This window comes from Mobula birostris, chromosome 4, assembly GCF_030028105.1.
Source record: "Mobula birostris isolate sMobBir1 chromosome 4, sMobBir1.hap1, whole genome shotgun sequence".
In the NCBI taxonomy this organism is placed as follows: Eukaryota; Metazoa; Chordata; class Chondrichthyes; order Myliobatiformes; family Myliobatidae; genus Mobula; species Mobula birostris.
The window spans coordinates 132,260,852-132,280,533 of record NC_092373.1 but is presented as its reverse complement, the minus strand read 5'-3'; the positions used below and the strand labels follow the sequence as shown (position 1 = coordinate 132,280,533).

At 41.5% G+C, this 19,682-nt stretch overlaps 1 protein-coding gene across 5 annotated transcripts in view; it reads right to left on the bottom strand.

Moving 5' to 3' along the window:
- The window catches only part of dclk2a (doublecortin-like kinase 2a), a 367,725-nt gene extending 364,553 nt beyond the window's left edge, over positions 1 to 3,172 (bottom strand). For all 5 annotated transcript variants that reach the window (XR_011885758.1, XM_072256046.1, XM_072256047.1 and 2 more), the window contains exon 1: positions 1,909 to 3,172. Coding sequence is in view for 4 of the 5 variants with exons in the window: in XM_072256046.1 (XP_072112147.1) it covers positions 1,909 to 2,335 (427 nt within the window). In the remaining variant the exon portion in view is untranslated. The remainder of the gene's footprint in view (positions 1 to 1,908) is intronic.
- Positions 3,173 to 19,682: the final 16,510 nt, after the last annotated feature.

Genomic DNA, 19,682 nt, shown 5'->3' with positions numbered 1-19,682 from the left:
TTATTAAACAACACATCCTTTGACTCTCATCAGCAAGCTCATGAATGACCAACTAGCTTGCAGTCTTGGATGAATAAAGAGCACAGACTAAATCCGTGGGATTTTCATCAATATTTTTAAGGTCAGCTTCTCCCTTCTTACAGATGCAAAAGAGTTACTATGAGAAATTAACTTCAAACCATCTAAAATAGTTCCATAATGAACAGCAGAAAGAATATTACACTATGAGGCAACATGGGATATTTTGTTATATTAGTAGAATTGTATTTCTAATAAATGTTTCTTCTGGTCTGAGCATCACTGCATTAACACTGTCATCAGAAACCATTCTATAGTCTTAGAGATCCTAAGCTATGATATTTTCCAAGTTGATGGCAGTAAAATGAGACTCAGTCCACTGATAAAAAAAAAGTAACAATTTACAATTCACAATTAAGGGAATGATGCATTTCGAAGTTACTTACGTTGCCTTGTCACTTCTAACTGATTAACTCCAGGATTCTCCATGTCATTGCATTTCAAGGGAAATCTGATTCAAAGATTTTCATCTTGCTGATTAACATTATTATAAAGTCAAAAGAATCAGTGGTTTAAAAAAAGGCCCTTCATAAAAAGAAGCTTATTTTTGAATTTATCATAGATAGCCTTAGCTTTTAAAGTTAGTCCCTTTAAAAAGTGAGGGAGTGAAAGTATAGTATTTATATGAAAGGATATGAGAGTAATAAAGCCCTATTACAATTATACAAGTTCTTTGTGAACTTCCCTAAAAATACTGTGCAGTTCTTTATCTCCTGCAAGGAAAAACATGCCATACTGGAGGTGCCACTGACTCCCAGTCTGAGGGATTTGCCTAAGTGAGACTAATTACATAAGGGCTATTTTGCATGACATAAGAAAGAAAGAAACAGTTATCTCATTGAAAGACAAGACTGAAGGGGCTTGCCGGAATAGATCATGGGATGAAGTTTCCCCAGCATTGGAGTCCTAGAGAAGGGTACAAGGAAAACCTTTTTGGAATTATTCAAGAACTTGGTGTGAGTCAGGAATTCTCTATTGCAGACAGCTTTGCGTGCTTAGTCATTGGGTATATATAAAACGCTGAGTCAGGTAGATTTTTCAATGCTACAAATGTCAGTGTTTAAGGGCAATGAGGGCAGGTGCGACTGAAGTGGAATATCAGCCATGCTTTTACTGAATGTCAGAATGGGCTGCCAGGGGATAACTTACTAGTCCGACTCCTGTACATCATCTTACCTTCTTCTCAGATTTTTGATCTTCCCACATCTATTTTCACTTTAAATATTATAAATAGTATTAGTGTCATGGAAGGTACCCTTTCTGATTGCTAAATTACAGGAATTTGAGAAATAATATGCCAGTATATCAAGCCAAACTGGTGTTATATAAACATAAGATTAAAAGTAAAATGGAAACAATGAAATTAATATATAAAACTCTTCTAGTATCATCTTCCAAAAAATGAAGATGATACTAGAAGAGATGATCAGGTTATTCCAAAATTAGTATCCATATCTCCCATCTGAAAACTCCCCCTTGTCTTTGCATTAATAGCAATCACATACAAAACATTTCTAGAGAAACTTAGCAGGTCAGGCAGCATCCATGGAGTGAACCGATGTATGGGCTGAGATCCTTCATCAGGACTATTCTTCCATAGATGCTGCCTGACCTGCTAAGTTCCTCCAGCATTTTGTGTGTGTTGCACCAGAGTTCCAGCATTTACAATCTCTCATTTGTCTTGAATGGATACACTTTCTTTATTGGAAATGGTCTATCCACTTGTATTATGCTGTAGTCTTTGTATTACTTCTCTTGGGGGGCAATGCTGTTCAAAGTTTTTGAATTAGCCCTCCATTCATCTGAAGGCATTGTTTCTTTCTCACTTACCTTCCAGCAATTCATCCAGACTGGTGACCTTCTTGCTTCCATCGATACTGTAGATGGCTCTGACTCCTTGGGGCAAGTTGACATTATCTGAGAGAGACTTAGTCAGTTCCACCAGCAAAGCATCCAAGGACCTGAACCTGTCCTGAGAGACAGCATACACAAGCCCCTTAAAATAGCGGTCTCCATTCCTGTAAAAGCGGACTTTTTTGGCTTTTTTCTCCTGGCTGAGTGCTTGCAGAGTGCGGGTCCTGTAAAAGCTGCAGTGAGCACTGTGAGCAGGGCTTGGTAAACCATTTCCACGCGAGCTTGCCCCTCCTCCGCCGCTGCCACCTCCACCTCCTCCACCGCCACTTCCACGCCGAGATGATCGGTGACCCCGGCTTCTCTCCTCAAAGTGCTCCAACTCAATATTCCGATCATGTGACATAATTAGTAGTGAAATGAAAAGATAAAATAATAAATACTTCCTTTTAAAAAAAAGTTATTACTGCCAAGCTGCTGATAACCCTGTCCCCTTTTTGACTGACAGCTCTGACTGAGCTAAAACACCACCTTCCCCCAAATCGAATAGCACTCTATTGTGGCTTAAAATTTCAAATAATGTGAATAATTGTTATTGCTTCTCATAAGAAAAAATACAGAGCAATGCCAGGAAGGCGCCTTTATCACCAGAGACAATATGTTGGGCTCCTCACGCTGTGGATCCAGGATGAAGGACCTCTCTTCACGTCCTACATCACTGCTGATGGCCTTGATGATGTCCAAGAATGAAGAGGGAAGTGAAAGATCCGAGGCGATTCCCGTTGTGCCCGCAGCCCCAAACTCGGCCTCTTCTAAACGCGGGGACTGGTGTGGGTGTGGGAGCGGGAGCGGGAGCCAGAGCCGGCGGGATGCTGTGGTCCACGGCCAGCCGCAACAGCGAGCGAGCGAGCGAGCGAACGGGACAGGAAGGCGATCGGATGCAGCTCGGGGCTGGCTTGACAACTGGAACGGAAGCAGCAGCGAACACAGTGCTGGCGGGGGCTCTCCGTGTCCCCAGGATCGGGGTGGGAGGGGGAGGGAATGAGGTGGTAGTGGGGGGGAAGAAGGTTGGCTGATGTGTTGCAGTCTCGATCTGTAGATGCGGGAAGAAAGAGGTCCCTGGCAGACGCGTTGGACTGTGCTAGCGCGAGTGTAAAAAAATCATCCTTGCTGTTGGCACTCTTCCCAACGTAGCACTGCCGGTGTCGCAACCGCAGCAGCCGAGGCAGCGATGTGGGCTGAGCCGCAGTGTCCGTGTGCGGAGCGACAACTCTGCGGCTCCGCTCGGCTCCGCGCACACGCGCACAGACCTCGCACAAAAGCTCCCTCCAGGTCTTAGTGCCGCAGGGGTTAGTTTGCTGACAAGTTCCCAAATCAGTGGGAAATACTTCTCTGAAATGGGTATCCTCGGTCACTGATTTATAAATTCATATATTTTCAATGGCTTGGAGCTTATAATTGCATATTACAATTCCTCTTTATAGTAGAGAAAAAAAATCCTGAATAACACCACTATTTTAATTCAGTTTTTTTAATGATACTAAAGATGAAAAAGACTTTTGTTTTCATTCAAAAGATATCTATTTTTAATTTTATTAATTTAATTTTAATCTATTTAATGAGATTTACATGATGGCACAGAGTAATTTAAGCACTGTCAGTGCAATATCATGACAAAAATACCATTATTATTTCGTATACAACAGGAATTCTGCAGATGCTGGAAATTCAAGCAACACACATCACAACTGCTGGTGAACGCAGCGGGCCAGGCAGCATCTCTAGGAAGAGGTACAGTCGACGTTTCAGGCCGAGACCCTTCGTCAGGACTAACTGAAGGAAGAGCTAGTAAGAGATTTGAAAGTGGGAGGAGGAGGGGGAGATCCAAAAATGATAGGAGAAGACAGGAGGGGGAGGGATGGAGCCAAGAGCTGGACAGGTGATTGGCAAAGGGGATATGAGAGGATCATGGGACAGGAGGTCCGGGGAGAAAGACAAGGGGGAGGGAACCCAGAGGATGGGCAAGGGGTATAGTCAGAGGGAGAGAAAGGAGAGCGAAAGAAAGAATGTGTGTATAAAAATAAATAACGGATGGGGTACGAGGGGGAGGTGGGGCATTAGCGGAAGTTAGAGAAGTCAATGTTCATGCCATCAGATTGGAGGCTACCCAGACGGAATATAAGGTGTTGTTCCTCCAACCTGAGTGTGGCTTCATCTTTACAGTAGAGGAGGCTGTGGATAGACATGTCAGAATGGGAATGGGATGTAGAATTAAAATGTATGGCCACTGGGAGATCCAGCTTTCTCTGGCAGACAGAGCGTAGGTGTTCAGCAAACGGTCTCCCAGTCTGCGTCGGGTCTCGCCAATATATAGAAGGTCACATCGGGAGCACCGGACGCAGTATATCATCCCAGCCGACTCACAGGTGAAGTGTTGCCTCAATTGAAAGGACTGTCTGGGGCCCTGAATGGTGGTAAGGGAGAAAGTGTAAGGGCATGTGTAGCACTTGTTCCGCTTACAAGGATAAGTGCCAGGAGGGAGATCAGTCGGGAGGGATGGGGGGGACGAATGGACAAGGGAGTCGTGTAGGGAGCGATCCCTGCGGAAAGCAGAGTGGGGGGTGGGAAAGATGTGCTTAGTGGTGGGATCCCGTTCGAGGTGGGGGAAGTTACGGAGAATAATATGTTGGACCCGGAGGCTGGTGGAGTGGTAGGTGAGGACCAGGGGAGCCCTATTCCTAGTGGGGTGGCGGGAGGATGGAGTGAGAGCAGATGTGCGTGAAATGGGGGAGATGCGTTTGAGGTGATATACTGCGTCCGGTGCTCCCGATGTGGCCTTCCATATATTGGCCAGACCCGACGCAGACTGGGAGACCGCTTTGCTGAACACCTACGCTCTGTCCGCCAGAGAAAGCAGGATCTCCCAGTGGCCACACATTTTAATTCCACATCCCATTCCCATTCTGACATGTCTATCCACGGCCTCCTCTTATGTAAAGATGAAGCCACACTCAGGTTGGAGGAACAACACCTTATATTCCGTCTGGGTAGCCTCCAACCTGATGGCATGAACATTGACTTCTCTAACTTCCGCTAATGTCCCAGCTCCCCCTCGTACCCCATCCGTTATTTATTTTTATACACACATTCTTTCTCTCACTCTCTTTTCTCTCCCTCTGTCCCTCTGACTATACCCCTTGCCCATCCTCTGGGTTCCCCCCCCCCTTGTCTTTCTCCCCGGACCTCCTGTCCCATGATCCTCTCATATTTCCTTTGCCAATCACCTGTCCAGCTCTTGGCTCCATCCTTCCCCCTCCTACTTTGAAATCTCTTACTAACTCTTACTTCAGTTAGTCCTGACGAAGGGTCTCGGCCTGAAACATCGACTGTACCACTTCCTAGAGATGCTGCCTGGCCTGCTGCAGTCACCAGCAACTTTGATGTGTGTTCACTATTTCGTATAGTAAGTGCTCAAAGCATTGGTGAGGATCCCTGCCACCCATCCCACAATCTCTCTGACCCACTACAGACAGGAAGAAGGTACAGGAGCATCGGGACTTGCACTGCCATTCTGGGTAACAGCTTCTTTCCCCCCAGTCTGTGAGTCCAATGAATACCCCTCCACCACCAAGATCTTGTCACTAGGACATTGAGCTGTTTACTCTTTGCTGTGCACTTCACACGCATTTGGAACTATATTTGATTTATTTACATATTTGTGGTAATATTTTGCTTTATGTTCTGTATGTTTATGTATTGTGGGTGCATTGTGGTTTGGAGAAACGTTTAGTTTGGTTGAATATATGTATAATCAGATGACAATAAACTGGAACTTGACTGATTTCGTTCTTTTAAAAAGCATTGTTTCAGTTCTAAAACAAAAATAGTTTAGATAGACTCTTCTGGAATTTAGATTTTGTGTAAACACGGTAGTTGTGTTTTCAGAAGCATACTTTGGGGAATCTAATCCAGATTATCAAAATACTTAAAGCATAATTAATGCAAAATTTTGTGAAAAATATAAGGAAATAAAATTTGGGAAATTGAGAAGAAAAGTAAGAGGAGAACTTCAAAATTTAGAACAGAAATGCATTCAATAAATACCTCAGATAAAAGATAATTATAAAAAGCAATTTCAACTATTATGAGGATAGGAATGGTGAATTAGTTGATTAGTCACCTCAGAATCCAAGGAAATGAATGTCAAAGCAAATCTTCAACAGTTTCAAGGGACTGCCTGTGAAGAAGATGGATATGTTTAAGGAGAAACCAAACAAACACATGCTGGAAAGAAAGGAATAAAATCTTCTTGAGATAAGATTAGATACAACAGAATGGGAGGAGGTTTGCAGGAAGTGTAATCTTTAGTTTAGTCTAGTTGAACAATTTTGTACTGTACACCATGTAACTTTGTAAGTATGGGATTGGATTGTTTTTATCAGCATAAAGAAAATTGACAATATGATGAAGGGATGGTTTGATGTCTAAGTGGAGGAGAGATGTAACCCAGGACCCCTTTTGCACTGCAACTGTAGTTGTAAGATTACCAAGTGGGCAGTGAAAAAAGATTCAAGGATTCTCTCAAATCATTCTATCATTCTTGAGAAAGCATAACATCTCACCGTAATTCCCAGACGTTGTGTTTCAGCCCCCTCTCCACCGTAGCAGCACAAGGGACATCATAGAGAGGGTGCAGAATATTCTACTGGGAGAGGGAGTAAAATGGAAATTGTGGGTACCAACAATAGGGTTGCTAATGGTCAGACTCTCAGGGACTGAAAGGTGAGTTATAAAGAAGCACTTCAAAGGGAGTAATTTTGAATTACTCGCCGTACCACATGCCAGTGAGTGCAGAAATCGAAAAATAAGGACAATGAATGGGCAGCTTGAGGTACAGCACCAAAGGAAGGTTTTTAGATGCTTGGCACATCAATATCAGATAAGAGACAGGAAGAATCTGTCCAAAACTGACAGGACGTATCTCAACAGGACTGAGATCAATATCCTCTGTAGAGGTTATTGTAGATTGAAATTTATGCAGAACCAGAATCAGGTTTATTATCACCGGCACGTGTCATGAAATCTATTAACTTAGCAGCACCAGTTCAATGCAATACATAATATAGAAGAAAAAAGTAAAATAAGTAAATCAATTACAGTACATGTATATTGAATACATTAAAACTTGTGCAAAAACTGAAATAATATATATTTAAAAAGTGAGGTAGTGTTCAAGGGTTCAATGTCCATTTAGGAATTGGATGGCAGAGGGGAAGAAGCTGTTCCTGAATTGCTGAGTGTGTACCTTCAGGCTTCTGTACCTCCTTCCTGATGGTAACAGTGAGAAAAGCCCTGGGTGCTAGGTGTCCTTAATAATGGATGCTGCCTTTCTGAGACACTGCTTCTTGAAGATGCCATCTGATTTTGCTATCTCATGTACTTAGCATTGGCACTTTATGTATGTAGAATTAGATTGTTTATTTTATTTTCTTTGCCAAAGATCAGCCACAATTTTAGGGTTACAAGCCCATGGCCTACAGCTACAAAATGTTTTCCACCTTTATATGATAGAGGATCAGCTTCTTCTTCTATTTCCTTCTGTTCATTGTGTTGGCATTTTGCAATATTACCATACTTATACTGTTTACACTTTACACTGTTATAAAGTGGCCTGTTTTATGCATTGAGCAAGAACATTAAGCTGAGCAAGATGGGGTAAATTGCAAGATTATAATTTGATTCGGGAAGGAGAAAGGAGAAGAAGGAGAACTGGGGTAAAAGGTGAAGGAAGGAGGAAGCAAGGATAAGAATGGGTCTTTTAGGGCATGGTTTGTTAAGTAAAAATGTCATTATCATGTGATATTCTTTTGAAAAGCTGTCAAAAAAAGAGATAGCAGCATTGGAGCCTGCCTATTTAATAATAATAAGGCCAATACCACTCTATAAGTGGACAAATATGATTAGACATATAGTCATAGTCGTAGTCATAGTCATAGTCATACTTTATTGATCCCAGGGGGAAATTGGTTTTCATTACAGTTGCACCATAAGTAATAAATAGTAATAGAACCATAAATAGTTAAATAGTAATAAGTAAATTATGCCAGTAAATTATGAAATAAGTCCAGGACCAGCCTATCGGCACAGGGTGTCTGACCCTCCAAGGGAGGAGTTGTAAAGTTTGATGGCCACAGGCAGGAATGACTTCCTATGACACTCTGTGTTGCATCTCGGTGGAATGAGTCTCTGGCTGAATGTACTCCTGTGCCCACCCAGTACATTATGTAGTGGATGGGAGACATTGACCAAGATGGCATGCAACTTAGACAGCATCCTCTTTTCAGGCACCACCGTGACAGTCCAGTTCCATCCCCACAACATACACACAGAAGCATAAACTGAAACAGATAACTTTTTATCCCATGAAATGGAATATGTTCCTTAAGGACTGATTTTTGTTTTTTTTAAGTGAGATTGTTTCAGGTTCCACATTAAAGGAGCAGCAGTATCATCCCCTCATATCTAATCACTGAGTTCCAAGATCTAGGCCTCAATACATCCCTGTCAGGCATATGGCGACATATATGTACCTTGATAGTAAATTTAATTTGAACTTTGAATTTATTTTTGGATATTTTCCCTTCAGAACAGAGTGGGATGTCAGCTTCAATGATTCCGAATCATTATATGACATTTTAACAAAGTGGCATGAAACTGACTCACAGTAGATTTGTACTGAAATGTACTAAGGAAGAATGCTAAATCTCCTGAAATGTGTTGAGCATACTGATAAACAAAATGTTCCACTGCAATGGATGTCCACTTAACCAGTGCATTTTGCAGTGAACTCTTTATTAATCTTGAGACCTGTAACCAATTAATAAGAACGTTATGTCTTTTAAGTTCTGCTATGCCACTGGATCCCTACCATAGAAGCTGCAATATCAGCCTATAATACTGCGTTGCAAGTTCTGTGTAATCCTATGCAATGTCCCATGTGTTGCTTTTTGCCATCAACTAACATAATTATCTTTGGTGCTTACAATAGTTTGCATTTTATTGTGTCACCGAACCTCAACACCAAGTGTGGAGTTCTAACATCATGATTGATAAATACATGAAGTCCAGTTTCCACTTCTGTACAGTAAGGAATCATTTTAATGTTTTATTTCGTTCTGCTATTTACTTTTGATTTTTTTAACTGCTGGCTGAATTTATTCATTTTTGGTAGATTTCGCCTAATAAATGGAAATTCAGATCTCAAATGAATCAGCATCACACCACTTTGTTGAAATGTCATGCAACTATCAGAGTCACTCTAAAACAAGGCTTTCCACCAGCATGAAATAAAAGCAAAAAAAATGTTATGATGTTCATTTTTATCAGGCAGCATCCGTGGAGAAATAAAGAGTAAATGTTTCAGTTCAATGACCTCCCATCAACTATTCACCTTTCCGGTGAAATTTAAAGATGTTTGCACTATTTGGAATTCCTCCATAAGGCATAGGAGCAGAATTGGGCCATTCTGTCCATTAAGTCTTCTCTGCCATTCCACCATGGCTGATATATTATCCCTCTCAACCCCATTGTCCTGCCTTGCCCCTGTAACCGTCAACACCTTGACTAATCAAGAACCTATCAACCTCTGCTTTGGATAAACCCAGTGACTTGGTCTCCACAGCCGTACGTGGCAATGAATCCTACAGATTCCCCATCCTCTGGCTAATTCCTCCTCATCTCTGTCAGAATAGACATCCCTCTATTCTGAGGCTGTGCCTTCTGGCCCTAGACAAGAACAGGGGATATCCACTATAAGAAATACCCTTTATCCTTCATATTCTGGGTAACATTTTTCTGCCAACCCATTACAGCCAGTGATAGACAACTCTTATTCAGGCAAGGACAGAATGACAATCTGAATGAATTCTCCAGACAATACATGATAAACATATTCTATTTTATATGTGGATAACTAGAAACTGATTTTTTAAAGGTAAACTGAGGGATCAAGACCTAGGCTGTAGGTAGTTACCAAAAGACTTAAAAGTAATTTTTACGTAGTAATTTGTTAAGGTCAGGAATGCAAAGCCATGGTCAAAATGGAATCAAATTCAATTATAGCAATCAAAAGAGCATTAAGTATCTGAATAAAATGAACTTGCAGGGCCATGGGGAGGGGGAGAGTGAGAGTGATGAGACAAGCTGAAAGGGCTCCTTCTGTGCTGTGACCATTCTGTAATACTGTGTACCTGTAATCAAGATTTAAAGATTAGCTCTATTTGTTACATACGTATGTTTTGTTACCTACATTTGAGGACTTCCAGTCAAGATAGTGCCTGCGTACAATGTTCCTTCGGTCAACATCTTCTGGATAGATCATGAAACCATATATTTCACTTCTTTTGCGTCTTTTTGTTTTTTTTTTGTCTTGGATGTGATTCTGGAACTGTTGGAGCCTGTGATTTGCTGTTTGGAGATCATTTGAGCCTCAGTGACCCAGATTTAATCCTGACATCTAGTCAGGTCCAGGTGCATTTTGCACATTCTCCTGTGAATCCTGGGTTTCCTCTAGGTGCTCTAGTTGCCTCTCACATGCTAAAATGTGTGTGTTGGTCTATTCATTGGCTACTGTCTGTTACCCCTAGTATGTAGGTAGCTGGTAGAATATGGGGTAGATGATTAGAATATGGGAAGATTAAAATGAGATTAAGTATAAATGTGTGATAATCTCATTAATATGTGTGTTTGATAATCAGCACAGACTCAGTGTACTTCTTGTAGACTGTATGAGTCTTTGACTGTGTGACTCCAAGTTCAAAACTGGTATAAAGCTCTTGCTTTACTGGACACCAATAATTCCACCTTTCCATATGTCATGGTCCAGTCCGTGAAGTCCATATTCCGGTTCACGGTCTGGTCCATCGACCCTTGTTCCAGGTTTTCCTGTCTACCCTGTTTCTGTTCCTGTTAAGCACTAATTACGGCAGCTGATGCTTGTTGGGGCTGGCTGCATAAATACCTTCAGAGACCAGGGCACAGCTGCTGGATTGTTATTGTCCTTACTCCTTGTATCCCTTCCTCTGCCTTCTGTTTCCTCGCTTGAAGCCTTGCCGGTAACTCTCGCCTCGCCTGGAGTTCTCGTTTTGCCTTGCATTGCCTGAAGCATTGCCTGGTCTTGCTGGTAACTCTCGCCTCATCTTGCCTTCAGTCTTGTCCTGCAGCCACCCTGTACCTAGCTCCCTTCCTGTCCCTTGCCTCCACTGGGTAAGTCAGGCTGACTTGCCATTACCCTGCAGCTGGTTCTGTCCCTTGCCTCCGTCGGGTAAGCCAGGCCATCTTGCCGTTACCTGCAGTTGGTTCTGTCCCTTCCTGTCCCTTGCCTCTGTTGGGTGGTGATCCATGCCCTGCCCAGGAGTAGTCTCCTGCCTCCTGCCAAGCCTCGCCTCAAGTCTCCAGCCTCTAGCCTCCTGCCAAGCCTCGCCTCAAGTCTCCAGCCTCTAGCCTCCTGCCAAGCCTCGCCTCAAGTCTCTAGCCACTACCCTCAAGCCTAAAGACTCCTGCCTCCTGCCAAGCCTTGCCTCTAGTCTCTAGCCTCAAGCCTCAAGCCTGAAGACTCCAGCCTCCTGCCTCCTGCCAAGCCTCGCCTCTAGTCTCTAGCCTCAAGCCTGAAATCTCCAGCCTCGTCCTGCCTGCCAGCCAAGCCTCGTCCTTGCATAGTTCTGGGGTCCGAGCCAGAGGCAAGATCCAGGTATGGGGCCCTTGTCCAGTCTCTGGCTTGGAGTCCAAGCCCAGGCTCCTAGCTCTCTTGTCCAGTCCTGTTCCAGGTTCCTGGTTTTCGTGTCCATGGCCTTGCCCTCACCCTGTATCCTAGTCCTGTCCCTAGTACTTCAGTGTCTGTGTCTTGCACTTGGGTCCGTTCCCAGCCACCTCCTTATGACACCATATGCTTCTGAGACATAGGCCACCTGCAATAGGAGAGATACAATCAATGTTGCCTCCACAAGTTTCTCAAAATCTTCTGGCAGAACAAATAAACCAATGACAGCAACCTCTCCCAGGCTAATATCCCCTGTAATGAGGCCCTCATTACATCCAGTTGCTTCTGACAAATGGACTATATCTATAGGAAATGCCCAGCTCCATCACAGTAAGCGTTACCAGGAGAAGAGACGAAGTGCTTCAGAGATGCTATCAAGCTGGTTTAAAGTAAGCATAACATCCATACTGATTTGTGGGAATCACTGGCACTTGATTGCTCAAAATGAAGAAGGAACTTCCAGGATGATACTGCCATCTGATTCCTAAATGGACATTGAACCCTTTGACACTACCTCACTTTTTAAAATATATATAATTTCTGTTTTTTGCATGATTTTTAATCTATTCAATATATGTAAAATGTAATTTATTTATTTATTATTAATATTTTAATTTTATTTTTTTCTTCTTCTGTATTATGTATTGCTGCTGCTAAGTTAACAAATTTCACATCACATGCCGGTGATAATAAACCTAGTTCTGATTCTGAGCTTCTCAAGTATTTTTCACTGAGACCTCACAGATACCCTCTGTAAATGCTGAAAGGAGTTTCCCACTTCCTACATTATACAGGCAACTGCTATGTTAAGCACCTCCTGCCTCACAAGTGGAAAAGTCTGTAAGTCCTATATCAGCCTCATGAGCTACTTCAGATCCTTTATCACATAACTGTGGAGAAAGCAAGTCATCCTTGATCTCAATGGATCAGGTAAGAAAAGGAGAAAAAGAAGATAAGTTGCTCATTGTTGAAAGCAGCTAAATATGGTATCTGCTGTAGCTTGACCTTTTCCGAATCGTTTTTATTAACCTAGAGTATATGGACAGAGGAGCGGAGTTGACGACATTAATGATTATATTCAATGTAATATATTAGCCCAGCCTTGTTTTATTTTGTTTCGATCAGTTTTTGGTTTAGTTTAGTTTTTTTTTAGTTTTTTTTGTTACTTTGGGTGTTTTTCCTCCTTGTGATTTTTTTTTTATTTGTCCTTTTATCATGATTAACTATATCGAGAGTTTGGGAGGTGTAGTATACTTGTATTATCTATAGTTTTACTTGCATATGTCTATTATCAATAATGTAATTCCAATCTCTGTATTACTATTGTTACTATGTTTTTGAACTTGAAAATCAATAAAAAGATTATAAAAGAAAGAAATATGGTATTTGCTACAATGGTTATCAGGGCAGATCTTCCATCCAACGCAGATCATCCTGCATTGAGGTGACTCCAAACCAGCGGTGGCTACTTCTACCACAGACTGAGGTCGCTGCTGTGCTGTCCTGCTGATGCCTTAGAGAAATCCAAGAGGACAACATGACCTTTCATCAGCTCCTTCACTCCCAGGCTGGGAAATTGGCCAGGTGAGACTTTCTTTGTGGGGTTAAATCTAACAGAAGCACATCATCAGTCCTAGAGAAATAATGGATGACATTGACTGCCAGAGACAAGGTGTGTAGGTGGTTTTGTTTGTTTTCATTTTTTAGGCCAGTTTTATTGATTTTAGTTGATATTTAGAGTGTTCTCTTAGTGTTGATGTTCTTTAAGTCCACTGGGCTGACTGAGCTCAGTCAACCCCAGGGTGCATTTCTCTGTTTTGAAGTGCGGTGAGTCAGTCATCACTCTGGTACAAACAGATGCCAATTGGTTTCAGGGCAGTGGAAGATCTCCTCCAATAGAACCGAAGTAACAATTGACGGATACCAGTTTTCTTTAGAATAACCTTTACAAGCTGCTCATTTATTTTGAGAGAACAATTACAAATTTAGACAGTAAAGAGGATTCCATTTGTTACACTTGGGGTTAACATCAGAGTTTTGCTGCCTGTCTTCTTTCGCATGCACCTGTCTGCCATACAGCTGATGTCAAAGACCTTTATCTCATTAAGATCTTTAGTGCAGCATACAAGAGATCGTCATAAATCTTAATATTCACTTCATGGCACCACATAACATTCCAAAGGTCTTGTGGTCTGTTGCATTATTTCAGTTATCAACATGACTTTCATAGCATTCATGCTGCACACATCATTTGCTATATTATTAGCAGGAAGCCTTTGGTAATGGCTTGAAACCAGTGAAATGTCATGTGCAGACATATGACTGCTCCTTGCATTAACCTGCATAATTTTCTGCCTCTGATCCCAAACCAGCTGCATTTGAAGGCCAGGAGATATATTTCTTTTGTATTGCTTGATGAAAATAGCACACAGTGTCAACAACTTGATCAACTTTAACATGAGAAAGCCTGAACTTCTGCAAACTGTACACTCATCTGCCCTGGAGCCTCGAGCAAGGGAGAATGAAATTAGCTTGTTCTTTGAATAGTAATCAATAATGGATGGAAAGCTAGGAGATGATGCAATCTGTTTGGAGTTTTTTAGCATTAGGCTTTTTAAGGGTGCTGAATTTGGACTTTCAGGAAACTTTTTATAGTGTGCACCTTAAAAGATTATTAAATAAAGTTGGACTACAGACGTTTGGTGCAACAAGCTGAGAATTAACTAATGGACAGAAAGCAAAGGAAATAGATGTATGATTTTCAGATCTATGACCAGCGGGCTGCTGCAGGGATCAGTGCTGCGCTCACTCCGCGCCCCCCCCCCCCCCCCAGTTGTTCAGAGCCTGTATGAATGATTTGGATGATGGGATCAAGTGTAATTTACTGAAGTTATCTGATAACAGGAAGTTAGAGGAAGTTTGAGAAAGCTGCAGGGAGAATTCATGGAGGAAATGACGGGCATTTTGAATGGGGAATAATGAGGTAGATGGAGCATAATGCAGGAAAATTATGAGGTCATCTACTTTGGAAGAAAAGAAATAGAAAGGAGAAATATCTCGAAATAATGACAGAATGGATTACGTTTGTATTCAGATGAATGTGGATGTATTTGTACATGAATCGGTGAAAAATAACATGGAAGTTTAGCTTGCAATTAGAAAGGAAATGGAACATTCATTCTTATTGTAAGAGGATTTAAGTATAAGAGTAAACATTTCTTGCTCCATTTATTTAGGCCTCAAGGTGAGGTCACACCTGGAACATTGCGAACTGGTCCTTTTACCTAATGAAAGGAACACTTGCATTAGACGGAATTCAGCAGTTCAACAAATTGATCTCTGGGTTTGTGAGTTTGTCAAATAAGGAGAGATTAAGAAGACTAAGTCTGTACTCTCTTGAGTTTAAAAGAATGAAAAAGATCTCGGTGAGATATATAAAATTCTCAAAGGGATTTGATAGGGTAGAAGTAGAGATATATTTCCCATAGCTGGGATGTCGGAAGCAATGGTCAGTGTTTCAAAATAAAGGCCACTTAGGGCCAAGATAAGGAGAGATTTCTTCACCAAGAAAGCTGTGGAGATTCAGTCACTAAGTATATTAAAGACAGACAATGATAGATTTTCTGATAACATGGGAAATAGAATTTAGAGGTTATTGCAGCAAAGTAGCACTCAGTTAAAAAATGAACCCTACTCCTCTTCTTATTTCCTATGCTCTTATGAGCAGAGAACTATTTTTCATTTGCCATACCTTTGAAGTTTCTTGAAGAACTTGTAAAATTTTGCTTTTTGATGCATTATATTTTCTTACATCTGAAGTTCACATCATAAATAAGACTTCATGTTGTATCATTTGAAAACAGGATATTCATGTAAATAGCTCAATTTGTTTATTTCAAAGCTATTTCCTTCCCCAGGAATCTCCAACCTAACAGCTTACAGGTTTTATCAGTTTTATCTCTTTACTACAACTAAATGATGCCCTAGCTCTATTTTCTGTTATATATTTCTTTGCATATGTGCTTTGTATATCAAAAGACAAAAATATACATGTTTTTCAAGATACTTTGAAACCATTTTGTTAAGTTTGGAAAACCTTTTGAAATGATGAAGTCTGGTCACTAATTCTGCATAATTTTCAATAATAATAGTCAAAATAAATGTTAGAACTAAATAAGTGGAATTCTGAGAAGAGAGGGGAAACGGGAGTGGCCAATAGCAACAACAAAATAAACATATCAATGGCTTATTTTAGAATTAGGCAGACTACAAAGCATATTGGATGAACTAAGTAGAAATGTTTTAAAGCTGACATACATTAGGTTACACTTTCTGTAACAGTAATTTAAAACAAAAAGTTCAACACAGCTGCAATTATCAATTTAGCACTGAATTAAGGAAACTATGTGATACTTGGTTGCTAAATTTATTTGACGATAAGTAATGCAACAGCCTCCATATAATGGAACAATGTGAAAGAAAATGACAAACATTCTTTTAACTCATAGGATTTCCAGTATCCAGAACACAATTCCATTTCTTGAAGAATGGAAGCCTAGGAAGAGCCTCCCTAATTGCTGAATGCCATTGGTACAAGCAGTGAAACTGGCAGAAATAGAAAGACATATTCAGGAATGTAGGTGGAATAAAATTCAACGCTCAGACTAGGAAAGCAACTGGGGAAGAATTAAAGTAAATGAAGGAATTTGCATGTACTGTGAAGAATGTACCTCAGCTGTTTTGTCTGGAATGTGCAGAGGAGCAGCTGACATTATAGGATCAGCGCAGGTTCTGTCAAGGAAAAGCAGAAGATTTTGACTTCAAGAAATGTATTTCAAATGAAGTGTTATCTTTTAACAGAACACGATAACTAAGAGATAGCTGTGCTATGCACTAACGTATGCAGATTTATGCACAAAAATTGCTTGTGCCATCATACAACTATTGGATTACATAGCTAATGTCTATATTGTTTTCATATATGGACCTTCTGAATGTCAGTAATCCAGTACAGTATAATGAATAATTACTTATCCATATTATCATATAATATAGTGTCTGGCCTTCTATTAATGCTTTTGGGTAACAATTTTTAACGTCATCACATAAAATCCCTGTGCATACATTTATAACAGAGACATTCAAAACAATATCTCGCATTTATCTACCACATTTAACATTATAAAATCACCTTCAAAGGCAAAATCTGGTGGATCACTTTGAGATAATTTACCATGAAAAAAGGCACTATTTAAATACAGATTGTTGTTGATTTTAATCTTGCTTCAATCTGTGTTGGCCTAAAATGTACTGTAAATTAACTGGTTCACTCCCAGTGCCACCACCAGTCTTAGCTGTGGCCAAACATTTTACATTGAACCTATTATAAATAGAGATTGCATTCTAGAGTTATACAACATAGAAACGAGCCCCTTAGCTCACCCCATCTATGCTAACCTTCATTCCTGTTTATACTAATCCTACTTAGAACATAGAACAGTGCAGCACTGGACAGGGCATTTAGCTCACAATATTGTGCAGATCTTGATGCCAATTTATACTTAATAGTCTCCTCCAGTATATTAACTAAATGGTAGGTTAATTGGTCATTGTAAATTGTCCCATGATTAGGCTAGGATTCCATCGGGGAATTGCTAGGCAACATGGCTCAAAGGGCTGGAAGGGCCTATTCTGAGCTGTATTTTAATAAATAAATAAGTAATCCATACGCCTCCAATTCCTTCATATTCATGTGTCTATTTAAAAGCTTCTTAAACTCCACCAACCTGTTTGCTTCCATTCCTACCCTATAATCTATTCCAGGCACCTACAACTGTCTGTGTAAAAACCTCCCCCCTCAGCCTTAAAAACATGTCCTCTAGAGATCTGACATTTCTACCCTGAGAAAAGATTCTGACTATCCCAGCAGATTCACAGGTGAAGGGTTGCCTCACTTGGATGGACTGTTTGGGGCCCTGTATAGAGGTGAGGGAGGGGATGAATGGGCAGGCGTAATACTTTGGCCACTTTCAGGGATAAGTGCTGGGAGAGAGATTAGTGGGGAAGGATGAATGGACAAGGGAGTGAACCCAGTGGAAAGTTGGGGTAGGGAGGTAAAGACATGTTTAGTGGTAAGATCTCTTTAGAGATGACAGAAGTTGTAGAGAAAGATGTGTGGGATGCAGAGGCTCATGGGGTGGTAGGTAAGACCAAGAGACCGTTAAGTTGGCAGGAAGATGGGATGAATGTCAATGTCAAGGAAATGGAGAAATTACAGGTGAAGGCAGCATCAATGGTGGAGAAGGGGAATTTCCACTCTTTGAAGAGGAGGATATCCTAGGAACAGATGCGGCAGAGATGAAGGAACTGAGAAAAAGGAATAGCACTTTAAACAGGAGTCAGGGTGGGAAGACGTATAGTTAAGATAGCAGTAGGAATCAGTAGATTTATAAAAGATGTTGGTTGACAGTTTGTCTCCAGAGGTGGAGATAGAGAGATCAAGAAAGCGGAGGGAGGTGTCAGAAATGGAACAAGTGAACTTAAGGACAGGGTGGAAGTCGGAGGCAAAGTTGATAAAATTGATGAGCTCAGCATGGGTGCATGGAACAGCATCAGTGCAGTCATCAATGTAGCAGGGGGTGATTTGGGAAGCATTACCGGGGAAGGCTTGGAACATGGACTGTTCTACATAGCAAGTAAAAAGGCAGGCATAGCTGGGGCCCATGCAGGAGCCCACAACTACCCCTAAGTCTGGAGGAGGAGTGAGGAGCCGAAGGAGAAACTGTTAAGGGTGAAGACCAGTTCTGCTAGATGGAGGAGCGTGGTGGTGCAAGGGAACTGGTTAGATTATGAGAACATTCAGTCCTCTTTTATTGTCATTTAGAAATGCATACATGCATTAAGAAATGATACAATGTTTCTCTGGAGTGATATCACAGAAAACAGGACAACCCAAAGACTACCACTGACAGAACCACATAATTATAACATATAGTTACAGCAGTGCAAAACAATATCATAACTTGATGAAGAACAAAGCATGGGCACAGTAAAAAAAGTCTCAAAGCCCCAGAGTCGATCGACTCCCGAGTCCCCAATAGCGGCGGCAAAAGGGAGAAACTCCCTGCCATAAACCTCCAGGCACCGTCCACTTGCCGATGCCTTGGAAGCAGCCAACCACAGTCGACTCTGAGTCCATCCATCCGAAAACTTCAAGCCTCCAACAGCCCCTCTGATACAGGCTCCCGAGTGCCATCCTCTGCCGAGCGCCTTCGACCTCGCACCGGCCACTGAAACACGCAAAGCCAAGGATTTCAGGGCCTTCTGCTCCAGAGATTCCGGTTACCACACAGTAGCAGCGGCAGTGAAGCAGGCATTTCAGAGGTTTCCCCAGATGTTCCTCCGTAATCTCACGTCCGTCTCCATCAAATCAGAATTGTGCATGATTCCCTACTTGACAGATAACAGATATTCATTACCGGAGAGGCCACGCGCACTGCCGTCGCGCCACCATCTTCTCCTCCTCTTGAGTGTGCTGGGTTGATTCTTTTAATGAGAAAGAAGTGGAGAGCTTTAAGGCCTTCTTGACGGGGGATAGAAGTGTATAGGGACTGGACATCCATGGAGATTATATCATGTAGTTTATAACATTACGGCCACTGATTCTCACTGGAGGTCAAACTCCACATTTATCAATTGATAATGGTTCTCTGGATCCTCCATAAAGACAATATGTACGAGGGGTGATTGATAAGTTTGTGGCCTAAGGTAGAAGGAGTCAATTTTAGAAAACCTAGCACATTTATTTTTCAACATAGTCCCCTCCTACATTTACACACTTAGTCCAGCAGTTGTGGAGCATACGGATCTTGGACCTCCAGAAAGTGTCCACAGCAGGGGTGATTGATACGTTCGTGGCCTAAAGTAGAAGGAGATG